This window comes from Oryzias latipes, chromosome 24 (assembly GCF_053564925.1).
Source record: "Oryzias latipes strain Hd-rR chromosome 24, Olatipes_Hd-rR_3.1".
NCBI classification, from domain to species: domain Eukaryota; kingdom Metazoa; phylum Chordata; class Actinopteri; order Beloniformes; family Adrianichthyidae; genus Oryzias; species Oryzias latipes.
In genome coordinates, this window is record NC_136260.1 from 5,734,886 (window position 1) to 5,762,432 (window position 27,547).

The window sequence follows — 27,547 nt, forward strand, 5'->3', positions numbered from 1 at the left end:
TTAACCCTTTAAAACCAGAGCTTTGGCACCTGCGTTGACGTTAATTCTGCAATCATTAGTGCAATTAACGTAATTCCAACGAAATTCCAAGTCAAAACAAAGAAGCTTTGCGTCGATATGCAACTCTTCACAACAGGGATGTGTTTATGCAGTCAACGTATATCAGCCGATTCTAATGTGGAGAAAAGCACCTTTGGGCCAGTACGCAACACTTCACCAAGGTAAAGCTGCTTTTCTCCGCGTCACAGTGAGCTGACAGTCCATTGGTTTCATAAACGGTTGAAGAGATACGATAGTCCAAGGTACGTGTATTATTTATGCCTTAGTTACAGCTGCCCTTACGGGTGGATACGGGCCAATAAAAAAGGGAAAACCTGTACGAGGCAAGCAGGTGGTCAAATATCAAAGTTGTAGGTGAACCTATAGGGCATAAATATTCATGCATATTTTTTCTACGGGCATGCCGCTAGCAACCGATTGTAGCAAACACTTATATGAAACATAAGGATAAGTAAGGGTGAACTAGGCTGACTGTTAGAAATTAGACAACGTGTAGTTTATGCGAATGTCCAACGGGCATCTTACGGGGACCAATTTACAGGAACTTGTAGTTGTCCAGGATACACAACGCTACTCTAGGTCTATAACCTTCTGCATTTTGTTCACACATGTGCAGACGTAAACCTCCAAAATACTTTACATCAGCTGAAAAGAACCATTAAAGTCAAGAAATCTCCACTTGTTAATCCAATTTTTCATTGGTAGATACAGAATGATTCAATTTATATGGTGCCTTGAAAAATCTGACAACCCAAGATATCAGATACTGATCTGATATTTGATGTACGTCTAAGCAATGCTTAGAAAATACACTCAAACGTGTTAATGTGGGTTTCTGACTTAGAATGTTGCACTTGATGAAGATGGAATTTTATTTCTCATAAGCATTTTATCAAGCAGTTTCATGAAGCTGCTGTAGAAAATATCTCATGGTATTGGCTCCCACGAACCACATATAAGCAATGCATCACCGACCATGTGATGCTTTTGGGTGTCAGTTGAACTTGAGATCTATTTTGCAATTGGAAAGACAACACAGTTTGATAGAAATCACAGGCTTCTTTACTTTTTCACTTTATTGCCAGCTGCAGTAATACAAAACAATGACTAATGTATTTATAACCAAAGCAAAATGTTTCAATTGAAACTGCAATTCACAGAACTGTCTGCAGAGTACCTGCTCTGAAAACTAGCCTTTAAACTACACTTTAACAGCCAAAAGGGTCCTCTTTTCAGCAAGAACATGTCTGTTTTTATGTAGATGTAAGGAAAACATGACATTTAGAAAACTTTGAAAAAATACTGCAGACCTCTTCTTATGAAGTGAGATGCTGAAAAGATTTTTCAAAAACTGTCTTTGCTACTTTATGATGACCTCCAACTATAATGTCTGTCCACAGATTTCCCAACACTGGCTCAGACTTACGGACCTTTCATGTCTTCGGATGTTAAGATGTTTGTGTCGATTAATTCCATCCTTCCACATGGAATACCCTCTACTTCAAGTCAAAGAGTGAATTTGATTTGAAGCAACAGTTCATTAAGGGCTTTGGTTTCTTTAATCCTTGATCACAACAATAAATCTTGATTTAGTTTGTTGCTGGTGACAGTCCACATCTGTTTTTCTCTCTAGTGTCTCTTAGAGTCCACACCAGGTGTCACAGAGTGCATTTGAGGGGTCTTACTCAGCACTCCTATTTCGACTGCACCAGGGGGTCCTGGAGTTCCAGGAGGTCCATGTGGCCCTGGTGGCCCTGGTATTCCCCTTGGTCCAGGAGGTCCAATAATACCTGGTAATCCTGCTTGGCCTTGTAATCCAGTGGGCCCGGGGGGTCCTGGTACACCTTCATTACCAATGGGGCCCATATCCCCTTTCTGGCCCTTTTCACCTTTTGGGCCTGGTGGACCAAATGACCCTTTGGCTCCTTTCAGTCCTGCCACACCTTTGGTGCCAACAGGACCTGGTTGCCCAGGTACACCTTTAGGACCAGGAGAACCCTTCGGTCCGCTCGCTCCACGAATTCCTACAAGGCCTCTCTCCCCTTTATATCCCGACAGTCCTGTGCCTCCTCTTGGGCCAGTCTCTCCACGGTTTCCTTTGGGCCCTGGAGGTCCTGGAGCACCTGTTGAAAGAAAATAAAGATCGAGTTCACAATGAAAGTTAAACAGAGGTTGAAAGTTTAATGTATGTTCCTTTCGATGGATCGCTCAACAGCAAACAATGAAAGGTCTCCTGCACCTTTTAAAATGGTGAAGTTCTTTATAATCTGGCTGTGGTGAATGTCCACCAGCTTCATCTCTTCCATCAGCATGGACAGGTTCCTTACGTCCATGTTGAGTCGGACATTCAGCATCATGTTCTGCTCCCTCAATGAATCAGCTGACTGCAGGAGTATCATGACTGTACTGTTCATGCTCTGCAGAAAAGAGAACTTGAGCATAAACGACCACAAACCACGAATAAACGAGAAATCGGACAGAAGAAAACCACAGCAGAAAGGACACATTTTTGAATCATTCAGATTTTGCTGCAAGTTTGGACTTTGGATCAAATGAAAACACCATTGGATGCTCTTGCTGGCACAAGCCTCTGCACTTAACCGGACTTGGGACAGGCACTCAAAACTACTGGATGCCCCCTTGTGGTTGCATTTCTAAACACACTAACTGAGTTGTTTTAAAAAGATCAGGAAGAATAGTCAAATTTAACATTACATAACCTTTTAGAGTTCTGTACAACTACTACAAGCACTACCCTTTCCAGACGTTGCAATCCATCTATCTTCTGCTGTTTATTAAGACACGGGCCATGCCTCCACAGGGACTCCTCCAGTAGCCAAATGAAAGAAACTCCTAAGCCTCTTTAGTTCCAAGACTTACCTTTAACCCTTGTGCCATCCTAGGCACTTTAATATTGGGAGTTGGGTCATTAGACCCACTAGACAGTGCTCTGAACCTTTTTTCTTCATTGATTTGTGATCTTCATTGGTGTCCATGGATTACATGAAATCTTTCCACCTTTATCCACCTTTGTCATGGTAGGGATTATACGTCAATGTAAGGGTGGGGTGATAGGATAGCACAAGGGTTAGGGAGCACCCCACCACAATCGATGAAAACTAGTTTTAGCCGATTCCATCTGGAATTTTGTTTGTTCTATCATGAACCAAGGCAATGACTATGAGTGAGGGCAGGAATCTAGATTCACAAGTCAACTGAAAGCTTAACCTTTTGGCTCAGCCCATTCTAGAAACAGTAACCATTGTCCCTAAATCACTATTGAAGCCGGGAGGTACATGGTAAGGTTCCTGTGCGTGTCATCACCTGCAGGTCTTCTGTGTGCCTTCCCATACGGCTCTTGCAGGACGAGCTCTCGATGTTGATGTACTTCAACATGCTCTGGACATGAATGACGGTGGCATTGATGCTTGCCGAAATGGTGTCAATCTCCATCTCAATGGAGTTCAAACGGCCATCCAATGCAGAGAAGCGCTCACCTGTCCGGTTTTCATAATATCTGAATCGGATGGTTAATGATTATTACATCTGAACTTTTTTTCCTCTTATTGCATGTTCAAAAAAAGAAAAAGAAAAGTATAGTTTGTATGCATATACCTGGAGTGATAATGAAGATCATGCACGTTCTCCTCATGTTCATCCATAAATGAGGATACGTTGTCAAGCTGCATTTGGAGGTTCATCGCCTGCAGAAAATCCCATCATCTGGAGTTTTTATTTGTTAGGATCAACCACATATTTTCAAAATCTCACCTTAAAAAAATCTTTCAGGGATCAAACAACTGGACAAAAGCAATGTATAAAGGACAAGCCCCAGTTATGAATCAAGGACTACCAATTGGTTAAAGAAAATCGTCATTTTCATCATTTCCGCTAGTCCCCGTGATGTAGTTATTCGATAAAATTATACGTTTTCTTCTTCGATCAGTAGGGGGCGCAGTAGGGCAACAGATTTTTTTCTGAACAAGGTCAGGGATAAAGCAAAAGTGGCTAAATCCCGCTAGCAACTTAACAGAAGGAAAGCTAAAGAAAAAGTTGCATGGACTTGTTTTGATTTCGACCCATCTTTCCTTTCTCTTTGTCCTGTGCGGGGTCATAAGAGGTCATGAAGATGGAGTCTTGCCCTGCTACTTCAGGTCAAAGTTGGGGTTCAACCTGGACGGTCCATCAAATGGTCAAACATTCAGAGACAATTTTAAAGTCTACAATCAATCAATGAAGCATGTTTTGTGGGAGGAAGCCTGAGTGGTGAGAATAGAACCAGGACCTTCTCACTGTGTGGAAACATTGCTAGCCACCACACCACTCCGCAACCAAATTATATTTAGATTTTCATATATTAAAAGAAATTAAATAATTGATCATTGTCCATCTATACATTTTTAAACTGACTTAATCCCTTTTGGGGTCATGGGGTTGCTGGAGCTTGTCAGCCACTGTTAGGTGAAGGTTCAGGTAAAGGTCACCAGATGGTTACAGTGCCACACAAAGATGAACACACCTAAGAGACACATTTAGAACCACCAATTAACCTAATAAACATGTTTTTTGACTGTGTGTCTGGAGAAAACCCATAAAAGCACGAAGAGAACAAACACAAATAGGAACCACCCAGGATTGAAACCGGGGCCCTCCTGCTGTAAGACAAGAGTGCTAACCACTACACCTCCATGTAGGCAGCCCTTGACTGATTTTTATCTGTCTTAATTTCCTAAAATGCCAGTTCCTCATGTGCAAACACTTGAAGTGCACATACCTGCTGTGACAGGTCATAGAACATCTCAGTCGTTGTGGCGATTCTCTGCTGGTCTATGAGGACGTTGCTGTGCAGGTAGAGCATGTTTTGTGAGATGCTGCTTGTGTTGGACATGATTGCACTCAGAACTTGACTGTTGTTCTGCCAGCTGCTGGTCAACGTCTGCAGAACCCGAGAATCCTCGTCTGCTTTTCTTTGAAGCACGTTTATCCAGTCTTTGCTGCAGATCATGAACAACGGAGAAGATGTGTGAGGTACAGCGACTCAGAAGCAAACTTATTTCCTAGAGATTTCTAAACTGTTAGTCAAATAAAATGTTAAATAACAAGAAACTACATTTGCTTCTTAGACAATACTGTGCCTGTCTATTTATTTATACAGCCTCTTTTTCCTATTTCTTGAAGATCATTCCTAATTTTTTATATTTAGATACCTCAAAGTTTACAAACTGTCCAAGAAAACTGTCACCCTGCACAGATCTGCAGAACAGTGTTTCAAAACACAGTAAGGCAAAAAGGAATTTTGTGATCAAGCAAATTCTTTCACCTAAAAAACCGTGAAGGGCTCAAGACACCTGCCTACCCCGTACAGTCACATGGCCAAGAACAAAGATCTGTCCAAAGACACCAGAGCCAAAATTTTAGACCACCACAAGGCTGGAAAGGGCTGCGGGGCAATTGCCAAGTTTTAAATGCAAAAAGATTCACTGTTGGAGCGATTAATTGAAAATGGAAGAAGCTAATCATGACTGTCAATCTCCCCCAGGCTCCATGAAAGAGCCCAGACCACCGTTTCTAAGGTTGCTGTTGGAAATCCACTAAGACGTCATGGTTTGAAATCATGCATGGCATGGAAGGTTCCCCTGCCTAAACCTGCACATGTCCAGGTCCGTCTAAAGTTTGCCAGTTTGGATGATCCAGAGGAGTCATGGGAGAAAGTCATGTGGTCAGATGAAATCAAAACAGAACCTTTTGGTCTTAATTCCAGTCAATGTTTGGAGGAAGAAGAATGATAAGTATCGTCCCAAGAACACCTTCCCTACTGTGAAGCATGGGGGTGGTAGCATCATGTTATGGGGGTGTTTTTCTGTACATGGGGCTGGAAGACTGCACTGTATTAAAGAGAGGATGACCAGGGCCATGTATTGGTAGATTTTGGGGAACAACATCCTTCCCTCAGTTAAATCATTGAAGATGGGTCATGAAAATGACCCAAAGCACAAACCCTGGAGAACCAAGGAGATGCTATGTAAGAAGAATATCAAGGTCCTGGAGTGACCTAGCCAGTCTCCAGACCTGAAACCAATAGAAAATCTTTGGATGGAGCTCAAACTCCATGTTTCTCAGCAACAGTCCCGAAATCTGACTGATCTACAGAAGATCCGGGTGGATAAATGGGCCAAAATATCTCCTGCAGTGTGTGCAAACCTGGTGAAAAAAAATTATTTTCTCAGGTCTTCAAATAACTTATTTGGAACAGTAGCATACAAATGAATTATTTAAAAAATGATGCAATGCGATTTTCCCATTTGTTTGGATGATGTCTCTCACAGAGGACATGCAGCTAAGATGAAAATGTCAGACCCCTCCATGATTTCTAAGTAGGAGAAAAATCACAGGGTGTTCTAATACTTATTCGCCTCACTGTAAAGTCTTTTTCTTCTTAAAGTAGCGCACAGCCACAAAAATTACAACACTTGTTCCTCATACGAAGCCCAAAAATACTTCTACAAAAGGAGATTGGTGCCACCTTGTGTTGAGGTGGAACCTCAAAGTGAAACTGCATCTTTTTCTGCAGGCGGGGGTGAGGCCGGGGGCCGTGTTTCCCTCACAGTTTTTTCTTTCTCACCTGAGCATCACTGTTGTGTTGATTTGCTGCGCTGTAGCTTTGACTTGATACTGATCCTCTGTCAGAGTCTTCATCTTCTCCTCGGTCTCCTCCATCACCTCCCTCCAGCCTTCCACCCTATCCACGCACCTTTCCAGGGACTGGTTGAGTAATCGGATTGACACTAGGTGGGTCTGGACTTCCTGCTTCAGCTGGTTGCTGGTAGTTCTTGTAGTGGCCTGTGTTTGGGAGGCTCGGTCCAGGACCTAAGAGGGGGTGGGGAGTCGAGAAGACTTTTTTTTCTTTTCATATAATAGTTAGTGTCTTCAATATGAGTTTGGTTTCTCCTCACACCTGCTCTTGTCGCAGCATCATTTTCTGAATTTCTTCAAGCTCCTTCTTCAGGCGGCTGATCTCCTCGCTGTAAGAAGTCAGATCCAAGCAGCCTGAAGAGTTAGACGAAGACTTCAGATCTGAAAACGTGACAAGGACGGAAAATGTGACTTCATTTGGGAGAGAGAGACTTTTCTTTTTTTAAACTTTACTTTTTTAAGCTTTATTAATAATATCAGAACTTTGTGAGAACTGCAGCACAAGAGAACACACTTCAGCAGCAGCTTGTGAAGTCCTGAGATGTTTCTGGTATAGGTGAAAGTATTCACAGATGAATAGAAAACAAACCTTTTACTAACTGTTTTACCTAAATAACTGACGAAACAATTCATTTTAAAGTTCATGTCTCCCCTTGAGTGGAGTTTTTTGTTCTCAGATCTTCTTGACTGTGGTCTTCCACATCCACCACCCGTGGACAGTGATCCCTGCTCTTCCTGCTGCTAATTGGCTAGATTCGTGATTCCAGGTTCTGATCAGGTAAACACACCTGAGCAGCACTTAGAGCAGGAAATCCAGCAGTTTGGGGTGGTGTATTGGAAACCTAAAGGTGTATTCCGACTAGAAAAATCATTTGTTCCGGATCGAGTCCTGAACCTCGCCAAAAGAGAAAGACAGGCGCCTCTGTGCTTTTTGCTTCTTACTTTGGCACGCCGGAGGCACGCTGCAAGGTGGTTGCTGATGAGGAGACTTTAACTCAGAGGATGCTAAAAAATGCAGGGATGAGGAGATGTCGGATATGAAGGTGCGCTGATAATCGTTTATGACATTTAGATAGTCGGGGAAACAATGAGAAACAATGTGGATCACGTCCAATTGGAGCTCAGTCCAATTGGAAATGAACCAAGCCCACCTCAGAAGATTGGTCCGAGAGGCGTTCCAGGTCCCGGACCAGGAACTGCAATATTTATTCCGGATTATCGGGTGAAACAAACTCTGGTTCACTTAAAGTGGACCAAATGTGTCCAGTCTGAATACTACCTGAGTTAACCTTTTTTAAGATTACGTAGGTTTTTCACAGTCTGAGATCTGTTCAGATTAAAGTAGCAAATTTTGCCAACAGAACTTAACATGAGGAAAGATATATCCAGTAATGGTAATCCCGCCCCTGTTCTACCGTAACCATTTTATTACATGATTTATCAATATCCGGTTCCTAGCTTTTATCAGACAGAATTAAGAATCCTTAGGTTTTAATAAAGCACACGACAAAGATGAATTGCTTAATTATTATGTAAAAAAAATAGACATAACTATTTTAGAAATCAACATCGCAAATGCAGATCAGTTATCTAAATACCTGATCATAAATGTCGTAAAAAAAAAATGTAATAATATATGTAATTTTAGCTGAGTTTATTATAACAACACTTAAATATAAACAGAACGTTTACAATCCTGAGAAAAGCAGAAACCACAACAGTAAAAAGAAAGATGAGTATTTTACTTAAAAACATGCCTTTTTAAAATTAACTCATCAAATTAGCTGGTAAATCTTTGTTAAGTTCTTTAACTTGGGCTCTGCCTTTTAAATACCATAAACTTTTACTCTGCCCCACAATGGGTGGGAGGATAGGTGGAGCGATGGGCAGGAGCACAGGGGCAGGGGTGGCTTGAGAGAGTTGGGACGGGAAGGAGGTGAGAACCCATCCATCCATCCATCTTCCGCTTATCCAGGACCAGTGAATCAGGAGCAGATGAAAAAAAGCATTTTAAGAAATGTAGAAACATGCTGGGCGGGCTGCAAGCTCCCGGCTCCGCTCTGCAACAAGGAGGGGTAGAGGGGGCGGGGTTGCTCCACACCAATGGTCCCACCCACAACTCAGTGGTGAATTTCTAAACCAGAAACTATATATGTCCTAGAAAACAACTTTTGATTTTGGCTAAGAACAGCATAATCGCAATTAGAAGACGACTGGGAACACCTTTGTATAGGATCAACAGATGATCAGAATGAGACTTTAAGTTTGAGTTTACAAATGTTTTTCTTTACCATCTATTCCTTGCTGAGCCTGGCTGATCTTCCTCTGACAGACCGTTTCCTCTGTAGATAAGTAGTTCATCTTTCTGAAAACTGAAAAAACACAACATCCATGATGTCCATGTGTGGCTTGATTTGGGGAGTTCAAACATTGATCCACTGGATGGTAAAACTCCAAAGACAGGGACAAATAAAAGCTTCAGAAGATCTGCAGCACTTCAGCTGAACCGGAAATGAAAGGTTAGGTTAGTTTGCACCACCCAAGTAAAATACATCTAGTTTTAATAAGTTGACAGACTTTAAAAATTTGGTGGGTTTTCTTGCAGAGTCTTGCTCTCTCTGCGCGTGTGTTTGTGTGTTTGTAAGCTTTTTAATAGAGAAACAAAAATTTCAACACCATATCAGTTATTGTAGAAGAGTAGAAACGTGTATCAAGAAACACAACATCTTGTTGCAACACTCAGTAATGAGCCTACGCCACAGAATGAAGAAGAAATCTCGTGTTACATCTATTCCTGAATTTATGCTGGACTCACATGAAAACAGAACATCACATCTAAAAAAAACAGAGCAGGAACCACATGAGATCTTTTTCTGTCTCATGTAATCCAGGTCTAAAGAATGTAATTGTTCTGTTTGTGAAACATTTTTTCCATTTCTCTGTAGGACTTGATTGTATTTACATTCATGTGTAAAAGAGTGTTTTTCGTTCTCTGCTCATATCATCTGCCTTTTAAAATTTGTTAAACATTTTTTATACAATTAGAGCTTTGTTTCTATGAGAGGTTTGGACTTTTATTTAATTAACTTATTCCATTTTTTGATTGGGAAGTGGGTGACCTGTTCTTCAATTCATAGTAACTTTGCAACTGTTGCTTGTGCCGTTTTTCTCTGTATCAGAATCTGCTGGAACCCCGTTGACTGCCCTAACAGCTGGAAGGTAATGGAATGATAAAGAGTGTGTTAACCCTTGTGCTATCCTAGGCACTTTAACATTGGGAGTTGGGTCATCTAGACCCACTAGACAGTGCTCTGAACTTTTTTCTTCAATGATTTGTGATCTTCACTGGTGTCCATGGATTACATGAAATCTTTCCACCTTTATCCACCTTTGTCATGGTAGGGAGAACACGTCAATGTAAGGGGGGGGTCATCTAAGTGGCACAAGGGTTATTTAAGGGTCGCCGGCGACATCTTCGCTGTTAAAAGATTCACGTTGCCCCGCCCAATTACGCTATTTTCAGAGTGTTGTTGAGTTGGAAGTCAAATATGACCTGCCATCTTTAGAACTCATTTTTAGTTTTCTTCAGGTGACAGCAGAGATTATGGAGAGTATCTGTCTCCCCGGTGATCTTCAGATCAACTTCCAGCCATCCATCCATCCATCCATCCATCCATCCATCCATCCATCCATCCATCCATCCGTCCATCCATCCATCCATCCATCCATCCATCTTCCTATGCTTATCTGGGGGCAGCAGTCTAAGCAAAGATGTCCAGACTTCCCTCACCCCAGCCACTTCCTCCAGCTCCTCTGGGGGGACCCCGAGGCGTTCCCAGGCCAGCTGAGAGACATAGTCTCTCCAGCGTGTCCTGGGTTTTCCCCGCCCAGTGGGACATGCCCGGAACACCTCTCCAGGGGCGTCCAGGGGGCATCCGGACTAGATGCTCGAGCCACCTCAACTGGCTCCTTTCGATGTGGAGGAGAAGCGGTTCTACTCCTAGCTCTCACCCTATCGCTAAGGGAGCGCCCAGGCGACCTATGGAGGAAGCTCATTTCAGCTGCTTGTAAGTGCTGTATTAAGTAAAAGTGCGCTCAGGGTTGATGATGGTACGTCAGCGGAGGCAGTAGAACCCACTGAATTTTCTGGCAAGTTTGAGGCAGGGTTAGATGCTCCTGTGACCCATGCAAGTGTTGTCTCTGACCCAATCACGCTTCTTCACGGATCCCCACAAAGTCATCCTCCGGATGAAGGAAATAGATCTTGAATCTAAATGTCGTCAAGTTGAGCTTATGCACCTGTGTGCGTGCCCTTGAGCTGGGAAAAGACCCACCTGCTGTTTCCAATGCCTCTGTGATCCCGACATCTCCTGCTGCTTCACCTCAGTTCGATGTGAGTAAACCTATTTCTCTCGTTCCTTCCTTCGGGAAAACTGAAGTTGACTCCCATTTCAACGTGTTTGAGCGTATTGCCGCTACTTTAGGATGGCCAAGGAATGTGTGGAGTTTATTGTTACAATGCAAATTCACAGGCAAAGCCCAGGAGGTTTGTGCTACTTTGTCCATTGATGAAAGTTTAGATTATGACGTTGTGAAGGCCACTGTATTGAGAGCATATGAATTGGTCCCAGAAGCATACAGAAAAAAGTTCAGACTATGTGAAAAATCAGCCACCAAGACATACGTGGAGTTTGCTAGGGAGAAAAGCGTACTTTTTGATAAATGGTGTGCTGCTTGAAAAGTGGATGATTTTGCTCAGCTTCGGGAATTGGTGCTGCTGGAGGAATTTAAATCTTGCCTTCCTGAAAGAATTGTTATTTATTTGAATGACCAGAAAGTCACATCTTGCTGCTGTACTGGCAGATGAATTTGTGCCGACTCATCGCTCTGTGTTTCCCTCCACACGTGTGAACAGTTCTCCAGCTGGCGTAAGGAAGCCAAAAGATTTGCCCAAAGGTACGCCGCACATGGGAACTGTGGTTCCAGTCACAAGTCTGTTTTTTCTCCTCCTGAAATCCTTGAAAGTCCTATAGTTCCAAATACTGATGCTTCTGTTGCTGACAACTCATTTGTATTCCCTTCTTGTGTTGTCACACGTGCACAAATGTGAAAGATGGGTAATGTTCTTAATTTGTGCGATACCTTCTTGTGCAAAGAAGAAAAAAATGAATTGGTTAAATCGGATGGGGAAAAACCTAAGAAGGATGTGAATGATAACTTGTCATTTGTGGATGTTACACTAACCTTTGCTGTAGACAAGAGGGAATTTATTCAAGCTCAAAAGAATGATCCTTCGTTAGCAAACTGTTTTACTGCTGTTAACTCTAGCAGGAGAAAGTTGCTATTCCACATTAAGAATGGTCTGTTGGTGCGTACCTGGTTTCCGCATACAATTGTTAAGGTTGGAATGTTGTTGGACAAGTGGTAGTTCCACTGAAGTTTCGGTCCCAAATCCTTAAGGTAGATCATGATGATTCCGCAGGTCATTTAGGTATTAAGAAAACGACTAATCTTATTCTTCGACATTTCCTTTGGCCAGGTTTGAAGTCTGATGTATCTGCATATTGCCGGTCATGTCATGTGTGTCAGATGAGTGGAAAACCAAATCAAAACATTACACCTGCTCCCCCGCACCCCATTCCTGTGATTGGGGAACCCTTTGAACATCTTATACTAGATTGTGTTGGTCCCCTACCCAAAACTATGTCAAGACATCAGTACATCCCAACTCTAACGTGTGCTACAACACGCTATCCTGAGGCAATACTTTTGTGCACACTCAAAGCAAAAACCATTGTGAAGGCCTTTGTGAATTTCTTTTCTACATTTGGCTTGCTAAAGGTTATCCAAACTGACCAGAGATTAAACTTCACATTTCGCATCTTCAGTCAAGTCCTCAAAACGTTATCCATTACACATCGAATGTCAAGTGCATATCATCCCCAGTCACAAGGTGCCCTAGAACGTTTTCATCAGACCTTGAAGTCTATGATTAGAAAATATTGTTTGCAATTTTGGAAGGACTGGGATGAGGGCTTCCTTTTCTGATTCTGACATCTCGTGAGAGCAAACATGACTTCACTGGATTCAGCCCTTCAGAGCTTGTTTTTGGTCATTCTGTTCGAGGTTTCAAGTTATTGAAAGACAAACTTGTGTCAGATTCAGGTGATCCAAAAACAAATGTTTTGGACTACGTCAGCTCTTTCAGAGAGCGGTTGCACTGTGCTCGTCAGGTGGCATGTGATGCACTTTCAGTGTCTCAGGAAGAAAGGAAAAAGCATTTTGATTAAAAAAAAGCTGTGTCTAGAAAATTTCAGGCTGGAGATAAATTTCTTGTGTTTCTCCCCATTTCTGGCTCTGTTCTTCATGCAACATTTTACGGTCCATATGTGGTAAAAGAACAGCCTGATGAAAATGATTATGTAGTTAGTACTCCCGACAGAGGTAGCAAATCCAGGGTATGTCATATCAACATGATGAAACGCTATTTTGATCGTAAGCAGAACGTTGTTGCCTCTGTATCCTCTGTAAGCACCCTGTCTAAGTATTACCCTGACAGAGATTTGTTTGATAATTAAAGATGTCTCTCTATTTTCAGATATCCCAACTCGTACTTCAGTGATCTCCCATGACATTGACGTTGGGGATAATGACCCAATAAAACAACATACTTACTGTGTGAATCCTGTCAAGTACAACCAGCTTAAACAGGAGGTCAGCTACCTTCTTGAGCAGGGGTTGGGAACCTATGGCTCGCGAGCCATATATGGCTATTTTGATGGTCACATCTGACTCGGAGACAAATCTTTAATTATAAAATCCTTTTTTCTTTAGACCAGTCCTTCTCGGCGCGATGCAATGCCAGAGGGGCGCGTAGTAGTATCGGTGCTTGCAGAAAATAAATCTGCGCCAGCCCTATCAATTTACTATTATCTATTATTTCACAGAGTTTGTACCAGCCGGAAACATGAGAATTGCAACTGCGCGCTCCCGTCTATGAGAAAGAGTGCGCAGTTGCAGGGGCGGGATGTGTGAGGAAGAGGGGGGGGGGGGGGGTAGTGGGCACATTGTCATAACTTAAAACACACAACCCGTCACTCACTGTAGCGTGAGTGTGTGTTTGGCTACACGTCTGCATGTGAGCAGTCTTTCTCACATCTAAAAAACATTCAGACCAATTACTGGCTGGCTACTATCATGGTTTTTGTCATAATTTTTTCAGATATTGTAAGCCCTGTAACTAGTTTAACCAGTAAAAAAAATCCAATTCTTTTGGTCAGCTCAATGTCAATATGCATTTGAAACTGTGAAAGCTCTTCTAAGCTGCGCCCCCGTTCTGGCAGCCCCTGACTTTAAATGCCCTTTTAAGTTGGAGATGGATCCCAGCACCTCTGGAGCAGGAGCTGTTTTGTTGCAATAGGACGATGATGGTATTGACCATCCTCTCTGTTATTTCTAAAAAAAAAATCAATAAACATCAGGATCGTTACAGCACCATTTAGAAGGATGCACTGTCTCTGCTGTTAGTTCTCTAATATTTTAAAGGTATATCTTGGTTCCAGTTCACTTCCTGTTGCCGTTTACACTGACTACAACCTGAGCTGAGGGGTGTCCGAGTCCCTGTGGTGTGGGTTCTGGTCCTTGCCCCTGAGCGCTGGGCCTCGCCGAATTTCCAACTGTGGGCGACCCTGGTCGGGCCATGTTCACAACACCTCTTGTGGACCCCCTCTACTCCTGGGTGCCCTCCTCCTGGGCGGGGGCGGCTGGCCCCTGCCTTGCTCCTTCCTGGACCAACCATGGGCCGGTGTGTGGCTGCCGGGTGGGTGGCTGCCTGGAGCGCGGGGGCGGGTCTCCCTTGGGGGGACCTGTCTCGTACCTGGGGTTGGGGTGGGGGGATGCCCAGAACTCCTGGGTGGTGATGAGGTGCTCGTCTAGGGCTGTGGGCACTCTTCTGAGCGGGGCCCTGCGTTGGACCCTCCGTGCGCGGCGGGGGGGCTGCTCTCTTGGTTGTGCTGGAGCAGCACTCTCTTTACCCCCGTGCCTCCCTGCTCTCTGGCTCTGGGGACCACGTGGCGGTCCTGCTGGCCCTGGCCTGGGTGGCAGATGTGATCACCCGGGGGGGGGGGGGGGGGGGGGGGCGGTTGTTCTCTACCTGCTGCCGTGTGGCGTTGGGGGGTTCTGGCTGCAGCAGCTGCTGCGGCGGGGTCTTGGTGTGGGGATGGCTGGGCACTCTCCCTCCTTCTTTTTACATTCCTTCATCCATTTTAGAGGAACATAAACACTCACCTGAGCACAGGTGTTAGCTCACCTTTGCACTAATAGTTTGCGTGATTGAATGAAATATCTCACACTAGTTGTTTTGAAGGCATAAGTGTGCGTGTGTGAACACTATCTGTATTGTGTACATGTTAACATGTGGAAATTTTTGCAGCCAACAGGTTTATTACATTTTAGTGTGTGTGTGGACAGGCCTCGCCCCTTCTAGATTTGTATGACATCTGAACCTGACGGTAGTGATAAACATCCAGTAGCGTGTTGCTTTATGCTGCTTCCTGGTTTTAACCCCCCCCCCCCCCCCCCCCATAATCACCCTCCTATCCCCCCTCTCTCTAACATCCCTCTCTCTTCTTCCTTCCTTTCCTTTTCCGTCTAGTCCAACACAAATTATTTTTAAATACGATTAAAATAAATAAATTTTGGTCTCGATTATTCAGACATACCTCTGGTTTGTCAGAAGATTCATAACCCCTGTTGTTAAAGTAAGACATGTCCAACACAAGAGGCCTTCAGCTCTCATCTGTTTGCCCAGCTGTTGGACAGGACAAGTTAAAAAAAGAAAAAAAAAAGTAATGTGTTGCATATCGGTCAGAATCCGTTGATTCACATCAACAAAGAGGTGGCGGGTACAAGAATGTGTTTTTCAGGTCTCAGCAGTGACATTTTCGTTGTTAAAGGGTTCACAGGTTTATAAGAACTTTTTAAAAATGTAAAGTATTTTTTGGTCATGTTTCAAACACCAATAGTGTTACTAAAATAAACCAAATGTGCCCGTAAATGCAAGATAAAAGCATGTATTAAAGTTACAGTAAATGCCCACACAGTTGAAATCATGCTAAAAATAAACCTGAATGTTTTGGCACAGAGGGCCTGAAAACAGATTTGTATTTTGTAGGACTTTGGATGACTCAGCCTCCCACTGAGGACCACGAACAACAATAAAGCCTAAAGATTTACTGCTTCCAGCTCGAGTTAAGTGTTGTTAATGTGAAAACCATCTGTCGATGCTGAGCAGCTGTCACGAGGAATGTGGACACAGATCCTGAATGTGGAAAACCACAAAGGATTCATGAAGTTCTGAGGATTTTCATCACGTGCACAGAGCTGAAGCTTCACACAGTCAAGGTTCACTGCAATCCACAAGACCTATGAGGCGCTGGAGGAAATATTTGAGAAGATTTCTCACCGAGTGAGGCGAGCACTGCAACTATGATGATGAGGAAAGCAACAAATCCGTACAAGACTTTCACAGCCAGGTGGAGGGAGCGGCTCTGCTGGCATCTCACACATCCACCTCGAGAACGACCTGAAGACAGAGAAACATGCCCTTCACTTAGCTTATCTTGTCCAGCAGATTTCACTGTCACAACCACAATTCTGCCATCGATGATGGGTAAATTTGTATAAACCCACTTTGCATCTGAAGAAAAAGATCATTTGTGCACACTTTCATTTATTATGTTGTTTGTTCCTTGGAAATTTTGGATTAGACAGACTTGAATACTCATCCAAACAAAAACAATAAACAAATCAGCAAAAATGAGAAAAGTAACCGCACAAACCGTCATGAACAGGTCAATGTAGAGACACACAAATGAACACAAACAGCCAAACTCATTTACACCTGGACACATATCACGCTTACATCAGAGCTGCACGCAGTTTAGCCAGATTTTTCCATACCTGAGGTATGTGTTGAGGTGAGTCTGTTTATCTGCAATGATGCAACAGAATGAACACCCCCCCCACACACACACAAGCAAGGTCTACATTAGACTGTGTAGTAGCAATGGATCCTAGATCCCCCTCTGTATGGATGGAGAACATGACTGAGAACGTCCACCCAGCAAGATTCGAACCAGCAACCAGAAACAAGGTTAGATGGTTCGTCACAGGAAGAAGTGTTTTTATAAATTACCAGCAGATAGATAGATAGATAGATAGATAGATAGATAGATAGATAGATAGATAGATAGATAGATAGATAGATAGATAGATAGATAGATAGATAGATAGATAGATAGATAGATAGATAGATAGATAGATAGATAGATAGATAGATAGATAGATAGATAGATAGATAGATAGATAGATAGATAGATAGATAGATAGATAGATAGATAGATAGATGGATGGATGGATGGATGGATGGATGGATGGATGGATGGATGGATGGATGGATGGAGAGAGGGAGGGAGGGAGGGAGGGAGGGACGGACGGACGGGAACATTACCTCTAAATGAAGGTATCTCCTCCTCCTCCACAGTGAAGTCCTCATCTGGAGAAAAACAGAACCTCTAACTCTTATTGTCCTTCTGTTTACATGACAAAAGTGACAAAAATAACTGATTTGTTCTTTTTTTACATATAAACACAACAACACAACTACTTTTGTATTTATAAAAGCATTTCTAAACTGCTTTTAAAAGTAACTTGCTGCTCTGACTTTTTATTTTGTTTTTTTTTACTTGTCAAACAGTGATTTTCTTTTCTAGAAGACATGACAACAACAAAAAACAGAGACAGAAATTATAAAATTATAGAGATTATATTATAGATTATTATAGGATCATTAAGATCTTTACCTTTAAAGAGTTGGTTCTCATATCCATCATAGTTGTCTATCAAAGAAAAGGGAAAAAGGAAATTTAGAAAAATGTCTTGTTTTATTTTTTCGCAGGCACAGAGAAGGAGCAGCTGTTGGTTTGTGTTTTTCTTCTTGGACTTTTGGAATCCCTCTGGTGAAATAAAACCTGAGAGCCCGAATAAAACCGCCAATTTGCCGTAATTCTCCCACATTACGTTCAACCTGATGTTTTCATAGCTGCTGCAGCTGAGGTTTCAAACACCATCCACACCTGAGACACTGCTGGAGTTCAGGGTGACGCCCTGGAAAGATGAGGCTAAACTGCAGAGGAAAAAGAAAAACTCCCACCCAGGATAAGATCATCAGACAGTCAGCTGAATGCAGACCTTTAGGTGTTTGACCAACCCCTGCATTAAGCTATAGTGAGCTTCAACACAATTCTCAAGAACTTACCCAGGATCGATATAACCTTCTTCAGAAACAGTTTTAATGAGTCTATTTTACTAACAGAAGCAGGTTGTGTTTGTTCACAGCTGCTGCTCGTGCACGTTAAACAGTTTCACCAGAAACCTTTAAGTATCTCAATTAGGCAGGAAGTGAGGTCACTGGAACCGCATGGCATGAGAAAGCTCAAATTTGAGGAAAGTTCAAACCAAAACAAGGACGATGAATTTCACAGTGTGTCTGCAACGGCAGCCAAAGTGAAGGTTGGAAAGTTTGGAGCGAGGCGAATGTTTACATGTGTCAGTGGAGCAGCTGAGCTCAGGTCTGAGAGTCAGTAAACACTCCCCCTTACGTAACCATGACTGGGACGGAAAACAGATGGTCTGCACAGTCCCAACCAACAGGAACTTCAGAAAATGGAAAAGGAAACCAGCAAGGTTTCTCCTTCTTAAAAATCAAAAAGGTATTCTTTTCTCAGAAAGTTACAGAAATCAGTCATTCATCTTCTATATTTCTATTGTTCCTGCTCACAAAGATGCTGGAGCCTATCCCAGCAACTATCGCGTGAAGGCGGGGGGAATGCTGGGCAGTTCTCCAGTCCTGTGTCGTTTTTAAGATGTAGTTTCTGTGGAGTTGCAGGACTTCTTTAGAAATTCACCTGACTTAATTTCCCATCATGTCTTCTGTTCTCCCTCTAGCTTACAGCCCCTCACACGGCGAACCTAACATTACCAGTGTAACAACAATATTGGAGCCATCCAGCTGTACAGTTTAGATCCTGATGCCAGCTCCAACGAGGAAAAATAAAGACGTACATAAATCTATTTGTCCGCAAGTGGATTGTAGCTTCTGGCACAACAACTACAAGCTTTTTCAAACAGCATTGTTTCATCCGTTCCTGATTCACAATTTGTGTAAAGACATACTCGGAAATGCTGTTTATTATGCTGTGTCTCCATGTAGTCTCACCCTTTCGTGTTTCTATTGAATAATGTTGGAGAAAAAAACTAAAAACCTCTTTAATCCACTTTCTTGGACAACTTTCCAAAAACCAGAACAAGACCAGAACAGTAGAGCTGTTCCTAATGAAGGCCACCTGCAAGGTTTTAGGTGGAGAACTCAGTCTTTCTATCTGTTAAACTCAAAGAAAGAATGAGGGTTGACAGACTTTTTTGTGGGACATGTTTACTGCTAGTAAGGTTTTTTGCTATGGGATAAATTCCACAAAATATGGCATTATTGGTCATCAGAAGTTATTAAAAACATGTCACCCTCCTCTGCTTTTTTGTATTATGCCTTTAAAAAGATGACCCCACTAATAAGTTAGGGGCCAAGCAAACCTTACATTAACCCTTGTGATTTCTTAGAAGATCACAAATCATTGACGAAAAAAGGTTCAGAGTACTGTCTAGTGGGTCTAGATGACCCAACGCCCAACGTTGAATTGCCTAGGATAGCACAAGGGTTAATGCTGTCTACAGAAATGCAGATCATCCAATTGTTATGATGCCTTATTCTGTCATTATGTGGGAATTTTCAAGACTCCATGGAAAACGTGAAAAAGTGTGGTTTCTTGTAAATATGGAGTAGATAAAAGAGTTTGGAATCCAAACAAGAAGTAAACGTTGTAGTTCCACAAGACTAAGTTTGTAGTCCAGGGGAAATATAGTAGCTTAAGTTTTGATGATAAAGATACTGGTAGAACAACATGAGAACTCAGTGATGAGAACAGAAACTTGGTTTAGCAACATCGGTATTCAACCCTTGTGCTATCTTGTGGGGTCCAGTGGACATCTGGCACGTTAACGTTGGCAGTGGGGTCATCTGGACCCACAAGATAGCACAAGGGTGAAAGAAGCCTGGCTGCCGACTGGAAAAGTCCAGTATCAGGAAGACTTACAATGATGAGGTCAAAGATCGAAGTTTGACAACAGATGAGACCGAAGGCAGAGATGTGGACGGGGACAGAACCACGGACAATTAGACTCGAAGAACGCAGGAACGAGTGAGCAAACTATGAGCAGAGGTGCATGACAGGTGGGTGACACTGTTGACGTGCCACTCACTGTGAAGTTTACAGCGGAAACAAGGCAAATCCAACTCTGACCACTATTTTTTAATCAATGAATGCCATACCCCATGCACCTTGAACTTTCGGATGCTCAACAATGGTATATTCCATTTTGAGGCCGTACGAGCCTCAAGGGAGCTGGAAGACACACCCAAGCTCCGCCTGCGATGTAGCCGCTCCTCTCCACAAACCTCCATGATCTCGGACAATCTAAAAACAGTATCAGTTTCATTCTGACAGGAAGTTGTAGATCTGAAGAGGGTAAAATGTGAGTAGAATAATCCCCGCACAAGTTTCACATTAAACACGTAAAAGAAACTCAACAGACTCCTCCCCCATGCATCGTGTCTGAGTGCATGAGACACTACCAAATATTGTGGCTACAGCTTATTCTGTTCTGATTCCATGAGGCTAAGAGGCAAAATGAAACAGCCTGGAGGTTTGTGGCAGAGCTGGAAACTTTTCAAGCCTAAAATCAGCCTTAAAGTCCATTTAAATTCTTTCCCACTCTCATTAACATGCATCTGTAGGGCAGGAACCGAACTCCAGTTATGTTCTGGACTCTGCGGTCCCAATCTGCTCATATTGAAATGTTTAAGTGTCAGCACATGACTTGCTGGAAGTTGGGACATAAAACCTCACAGTCAGTGTTTGCCTTCAAGTATCTGCCAGCTTCACAGCTCTCACTCCTCTGCTCTTTTGCGCTTTCATGTTTCTCTGCTAACATTTTTATGGCTTTTTGAGGAAACAAAGCAAGCCAAAGGCAGCCGAGCTGTTTAACCAACATAAAGCAGAACTCAGCCCGTCTGACAGCAGCCCCACCTAGGTGACTCAGCAATTTAATCAAAAAATGAAAGCTTTGTCTGAAAGAATCAACATTTTTTCACCTCCCACCCTTTTAAATATACACCGTAATAATGTTCTTTAGTTTGTGATGTTTCTTCAGTTTTGTTCTTCTGTGAAGTACTGTAAATACTTCACTGAAACAACTACAGTGAGGAAGACCTCCATCTCTCAGACCCCCCAGAGGTGTCGTGGACCACTGTGGGGGCTCCTCCGGGACTTGGTAGTGGTCCAGGTGTCTTTCTTTTTGCCAGATGTCCAAACCAGATCTCAATGTTGAGGAATGGGAGTTCCGCTCTGAACTCTTCCCAGACAAACAATCTTTGGACCTTATTTTAAAGGGAGACCCCCCAATCCCCATGTGAGGCTGTCATTTTAACACGTTTATCAACTTTCAGACCAGCAACCCAAAAACGCGACTAGTGATAAACGGATCAACTTCTTTGGAGATGTTGATACGAAGGTGAACGTGGATGAAAGTGGATGGAAGTCTGGAGCAACAGAGTGAAGTGGGTTTCTCTTTACAAGCAACATTGTGAGAACCAAGTTGGAATTAACAAGGGACACAATTATGATGGGAAAAAACCCGAGTCAACAGAAGAAGACTTGTTGGTATTAGCCAACATTTTAGGGATTTTTCCATACTTTCCTTGTCACCATATTTCTGCTGTCCGGCACAGATGGCTTTAACAATCAAATAAACAAGACCCTCCTATGCAAGTGAAGCTTTGGTGCCGTTTGAATAAGGAAGATCTACCTCACTTCCAGGTACCCTGTCACTCTACACGCCACATCAATCAGGCCTTCACTTTGACCCAACAGCCGCATAACCCACCTTCTCTTCCCTTCTATCACATTTTATCCTCTAAATTCATGAATGGTTTACCGTTTATGCACTCTCCTCCACCCTGTTCTCCAACTGGAATGATGCTTTGTCATGGTCTGGCCTCCAACCATCATCAGCGTCTAGGCTCTGTTCATATCTCTACGGTCCGAGTTCATCCCAAACACGCAAGAGATCATCGACCCAGAGCCTAACCGCCAAAGATTATGGACTTATTTCAGTCACATCTTTCTGTATCACAAAAAGGTCTTTACTAGTATAGCTGAGATCTCACACCACATCATTTGGAGACTTTTAGGAAAGGCTACAGCTACTTTTAGCACTGATAAGTTAGCGTGCTTTGCTTTTTGCGGTTGTCGTCCTAACCACTCACTGATGACCTGCCTGCCTGTAGAGGAGGGTGGGAACATGGACAGACTGGTTAAGGGTAAAGAGAGTTTCACCTTCAAACTCTGTTTCACCACAACAGTCCTCAGCAAAGTCTGCAAAGCTGCTGACTCTGCACTTATCCGCTGCTTATTCTCTAGCTCCACCCACTCAAACTCCAGCTGAGGAAGTGACTCAATCATAACACAAAAGGGCGCTCCACCCTGCCACTCAGAACCCAGTACTCAGACATGGAAATGCAGCTTCATCGCAGCTTTAAACATCTCCAGTGAGAGCTTGGCTCCATGGTCTGAAGGACCACTTCCTCTACGGAATTCAACCCTGCAGACCAGCTGTCACTCAGAGGCAGAGAGGTCGACCTTTTTCCAGTATGATTGCCCAAGTGTTCCTGGGCAGGAAGGGACTGAGATTCGAAAAGCATTCTGTGCCTTCCAAGTAGTTACATATAATATTGAAATGAATGGGCCAAAAATGATGCAAAGGTTTAAATGTTTCTGGATATCCTTAAAACTTGGCACCAAACTTTGCATGGTGTGCCACCGTCAATGAAGGTATCCTACTAAGAGTACTCACTTTGTACACATCAATATAAGTATATGTATATAAGTTGGTCCCCTTCATCCTCCAGAGAACCAACTCATTAGTTTATGTCATCTATAGAGGCCATTTCTAAACCTACTTATCTCCCAACCAATGCTTACTACTGAGTGAACTCCTTTTGGTATCTACAGAGGACATTTGGGGCTTTTCAGTGATCCCAGAGGTGAAGGGGATCTGGGAATTGCAGTTTTTGGTGGATATATAAAAAAAAAGAAAAACCTTTTTTCTCTGGTTGTCAGGAGCACATCTGAACAAATCCACTGATTCCAAATGATTAGCAAAACATTCTCCACAGTATTGTAAAAGTGTGAGACAGCTAAAGAGAAGCTTAACACGAGCTAGCATAGTAGCAGGTTATTCATGCAGAAAATTTACAAAACAAAAAGAGTTAACTCCATGCGAAACCAGCTATGATGTCTGGTAAAGGGGTGGCGAACACGCAGCTCTTGAGCTGCATGCGGTTATCGGCTAATAAGAATGTGTTTCTTTGCCTCTTACCATATTTTCTATCTACCGTATTTAAAGAAAACGGAAAAAAATGAATGAAAAAAAAAAAAGGAAGACAACCCCCACCCCCCCGATAGTACAAACGTGCAGGAATGTGCATGATACAGAACGGCATCGTTTTGGAAACCCTGAAAATGCCGCCTGCAAAGAGACATGATTATAAAGCACAGTTTAAACTGCGAGCTATCAGCTACGCAGAGGAACATGGGAATCGAGCAGCTGTGAGAGAATTCAAGATGAATGAATCTGTGGTTCGCGAGTGGAGGAAGCTGGGAAACGCACTCCAACAAGTCAAGATGACGCAGCGCAGTTTCTGCGGAAATAATGCGAGGATGCCTGAGACCGACTTGACTGAAGGAGTTCAGGGTAGAAACGTAGGCTGACTTGTCTGCTCGTATTGCTTTCGAAGTGCAGAAAAGCCGGCATCATTGATGAAGAGACGGTCTCTGACAATTATGAAAGGGAACCTGGAGTGCTTGATAGACATTCAGCCCAGCTGATACAGAATACAGAAGATGAGGACTTTGATGGATTTTTTGGATGCTGATTGATGACTGAAAAAACACAAAATAACAACCAACCAACTCAGTTTTGCTCCCGCTGTCTTTTTTAAACACACACTAGCATGCATGTATTACCGGTATGTGTTGACGTGCCCGCGCCCTAAAACCTAACACCTTCTGTATATGTCAGATACTGAAAAAGCATCAATAACTGAAACTGCGCCATGAGGTCGTGAAAATATGGGTACCGTGGCTCTTTGCCTCATTTCATATTTAGTTTTTTTTCGTCTCTTAGCCCTTGTGCTATCTTAGATGACCCCACCCTTCCATTGACGTGTTCTCCCTACCATGACAAAGGTGGATAAAGGTGGAAAGATTTCATGTAATCCATGGACACCAGTGAAGATCACAAATCATTGAAGAAAAAAGGTTCAGAGCACTGTCTAGTGGGTCTAGATGACCCAACTCCCAGTGTTAAAGTGCCAAGGATAGCACAAGGGTTAAAGTTTCAAATATGTTGATTTAAATAATTGTTTATGTTAGGTGTTGAAAAGACTAAAAACCTTGCAAAAAGGACTCTGACTGAATCCACATAAATGTTTTCTTTTTTCCCTCTTTTTTGCCCACCGTTCACCTGTCTCCTGCCCCCCACCCCCACCCCGGCGTTCAGCCCCCCCTCCCTCCAGCTTTGATAGGAATGCATGAGGCACCATGTTTCACTCTGAGTGAGCAGAGCTGGAAACCACATTAACCAGAACCGCATCTGTTCCTCTCAGCCTGTGAGTTCACAGCGTTGCTCTGTGGTGTCGATGTGACCTGAGAGTTGACGTGCGTTATCTCTGCTCTGTTTGATCCAAACGGACTCAGATTGTTTACAATCAACTCTGGAGTTACGCAATATTTTTTTTTATATATTTATTTGGTATATTTATATGAACATTTTGTGATTTTAGTGTGTAGATTCGCCTATTCGTGGGCTTCAGCCTGTTGACGTACCTGAATACATGAGTATTAATAAATACATAAATTCCATAACCTGAAAGATATTTTTTGGTCTTAAAAACAAACACACAGTTCAGGACACCAGTTTTGGGATAATCCAAAACTGGAAACTATTTATATAAATGTTTTAAGGCCTAATCTTTACTTTTAAACATGCAATTGTAGATGTAAAAATTTAAACTTTGTCTTAAACTGATTAAAAATTAACAAAAAAATCATTTTTGAATTTATATAGAGATAGAAGGGAACAGCCGTGACAGGCATGGATGGAAGTATTCAAACAAATGCTGTTGATAACCCAGTATATTGTTTGATCTGATGCGACCAATCAGAGGCAGAGTAAAACACAAACAAGCTTACAGGCAGGATGTGATGCACAGATGTCAATTCTGAGTCTTCAACTGTTTTAGTGGGAAATTCAGCCACAACGAAAAATCTGGATCAAGACATGGAGGAGTATGTTTACACTTCTCCAAAAAGCCTGGCTGATAAAACCAAATAGAAAGGAAAAATTCATTTTAAATTTCATTTTACAGTTTGAACGTAAAACTAAACAGTCAGTCTTTGATTTGTTGCAGTTCCTTTAAAGACCACAAGGGGATGGTTGCAAAGGGAGGCAATTCTCCACTGACCGTCATCTTGCAAAGTCACATTTTACAGGAGAAACAACTCCAGGTGCAAGGAATTTCTGTTCATAACAACTGTTTGAATTTGCCGGTTTAAATGTGTGCATCACAAAGTTATGATAATATGAATTCCTCTTTGATTGGCAGGTGAGTGGATGGACTGACCAAGACGTCACACACAACAGCCTTGCATCTGAGTGTTGTTAAGGTGAACAAACTAAAATAACTGCAGGTCTTCAGGCTTCAGTTTAGCTGCTCTGAAATAAAGCAGGTTTAGTCAGAATGGTCCAATCTATAAGCCAGCACAGAAGGGGACGCTGAGCAGTCTTTTCATTCATCCATCTATCTTCCAAACCTGCTCTATTCCTTAAACCTTGTGCTATCCTATGGGGTCCAGATGACCCCACCCTTACATTGACGTGTTCTCCCTACCATGACAAAGGTGGATAAAGATGGAAAGATTTCATGTAATCCATGGACACCAGTGAAGATCACAAATCATTAAAGAACCCCACTCCCAACATTAATGTGCCTTGGATAGCACAAGGGTTACGGGTCATGGGGTTGCTGGAGCCTCTCCCAGCTGCTGTTGGGGGATCGATCACACCAGAGAAGCTTCATAGTTTCAGGCTGCAAACACATTCAAGTGTTGTTTTCAAGAAAGTGACTTTCTAAACTGGTCTCAGAGTGAAAACAGTTCTGATTCTTTTTTACTTTTTATTTTTACTGCTTTTAATGCTACGTCACACTAATGTAGAACAGAGTCACACATGTAATTTATAATGTCTGGTAACATGTATACTGCCTCACCTTTAGTATAGACTAAGTTTACTTGCGTACACTTAAACAGAATACTATTTGCTAAGACTGGTCTTATGCTAATCACTTTTTCATAATAAAACTGTCAAGTTTAAACAGAACTTTAACTCAATTCTTATTTCTCTGTTTCTTTTACATAATACAGTCATTGTTTGAATTCAGAAGCAGCAAGTAGAATCCTCCACTGCATTCCTGTTCTCCTCTAACAGCTCCATCACACATGCAGGACGCCCCCCCAATGAGTGCTGGGTTTGGCAAAGATCAACTCTATCTGTGAAACTATCTGTGGGAACAAGGCAGAGCTTTGAAAGTCTGACGTCCAACAACGACAAGCCTGAACCCTGAGGACTCAGAACCGCCGGCGCCGGCCGGCTGCAGGTGGCGGTCACGGTTCTCCACAAACAGACAGGTGTCTAAAGTCACTAGCTCCAGAGAGGTTCTTACCTTTCATGGTGTACTTCCCTGGACGGTTTCTGCAGCCTTCGTCTTCTCTCTGTCCCACACAGTGAAGATGCTCATTTGTGTCCTGACAGCCTCTAATGTCTGACAGCAGTGAGGGAAAACAGCAGGAACGGACTCATCTGGAGCTCAGAAGGCGGGGAGCGTCTTTGACGGTCTGAGCTTGGGTTTGCGTGCAGCTCTGAAGCTGAGAAAGGCTCAGCAGCCAGAAACCATGTGCAGAGGAGAGACAGAACAGTCAGAGATGGGAGGGGGAACAAAGGAAGTGGAAAATGAGGGAGGGGCTGGAAAGGGGACATGGGATTTTTGGGGGGGGGGATAAAGAAAGAAAGGGGAGGAAGAGTGAAGTTTGGAGTCTCCGTGTGTTCTGGACTGGGACTAATTGCTACCAAATGTCTGAACAGTGTGGGCTGAGCACCTTGAATATCTGCAGCCTCAGCCTGTGGAGCAGGAAAAGGCCTCGGACATGCAGACGTGTGAAAGCTGGAGTTCCAGCTCGCAGCCCTGGGACAGCAGGTGTGATTCTCACAGCAACTCACATCCGGCCAGGCGCTGGCACATCTGCAGCTGGACGGCTGCTCTCTGTGTCATTTGATCCGTCGAGGTGAACCTGAATGTGGAATCTGTGGATTTGAGAGTCCAGTTGATGGAAAACAGGCTCTGCAGAAAAGAAAGAGCTTTTCAATCGTGAATTTGATTTCTAAAGAGATGGTAGCATGCATCTATCAAAACCTGCTGAATCCCTTTTGAAGTCACGTTGTTGCTGGAGCCTATCTATACTGCTGGGTGATGGTGGCATACGCCCTGAACAGATTAATAGTCTGT

General features: G+C 42.9%; 2 protein-coding genes across 4 annotated transcripts in view; one reads left to right on the forward strand and one right to left on the reverse strand.

The window, feature by feature from the left end:
• The window catches only part of clu (clusterin), a 71,988-nt gene that overhangs the window by 28,558 nt on the left and 15,883 nt on the right, over positions 1-27,547 (forward strand). The gene's annotated exons all lie outside the window — the stretch shown is intronic.
• On the reverse strand, positions 1,119-26,958 carry scara3 (scavenger receptor class A, member 3). Of its 2 annotated transcripts, XM_004083965.5 has the most exons (12): positions 26,708-26,958; positions 17,616-17,651; positions 17,264-17,308; positions 16,217-16,336; positions 9,045-9,125; positions 7,016-7,134; positions 6,683-6,927; positions 4,835-5,054; positions 3,676-3,764; positions 3,385-3,577; positions 2,300-2,477; positions 1,119-2,183 (listed from the first exon to the last, which is right to left on the reverse strand). In XM_004083965.5, the coding sequence occupies exons 1-12, from the start codon at positions 26,712-26,714 to the stop codon at positions 1,690-1,692; spliced, it is 1,827 nt and encodes a 608-aa protein (XP_004084013.1). In that variant the 5' UTR covers positions 26,715-26,958; the 3' UTR covers positions 1,119-1,689. The 2 variants fall into 2 exon arrangements, with proteins under 2 accessions (XP_004084013.1, XP_078799368.1); XM_078943242.1 differs by lacking the exon at positions 9,045-9,125 and having other exon boundaries at positions 26,708-26,929.

What these genes read in the sequence shown, in the direction of transcription:
- scara3 (XM_004083965.5), bottom strand. An exon ending in TGAGAACCAACTCTTTAAAG is followed by an intron (nt 17,309 to 17,615) that starts GTAAAGATCTTA and finishes GTTTTTCTCCAG; the next exon opens with ATGAGGACTTCACTGTGGAG. An exon ending in GGCTCAGCAAGGAATAGATG is followed by an intron (nt 7,135 to 9,044) that starts GTAAAGAAAAAC and finishes TCACGTTTTCAG; the next exon opens with ATCTGAAGTCTTCGTCTAAC.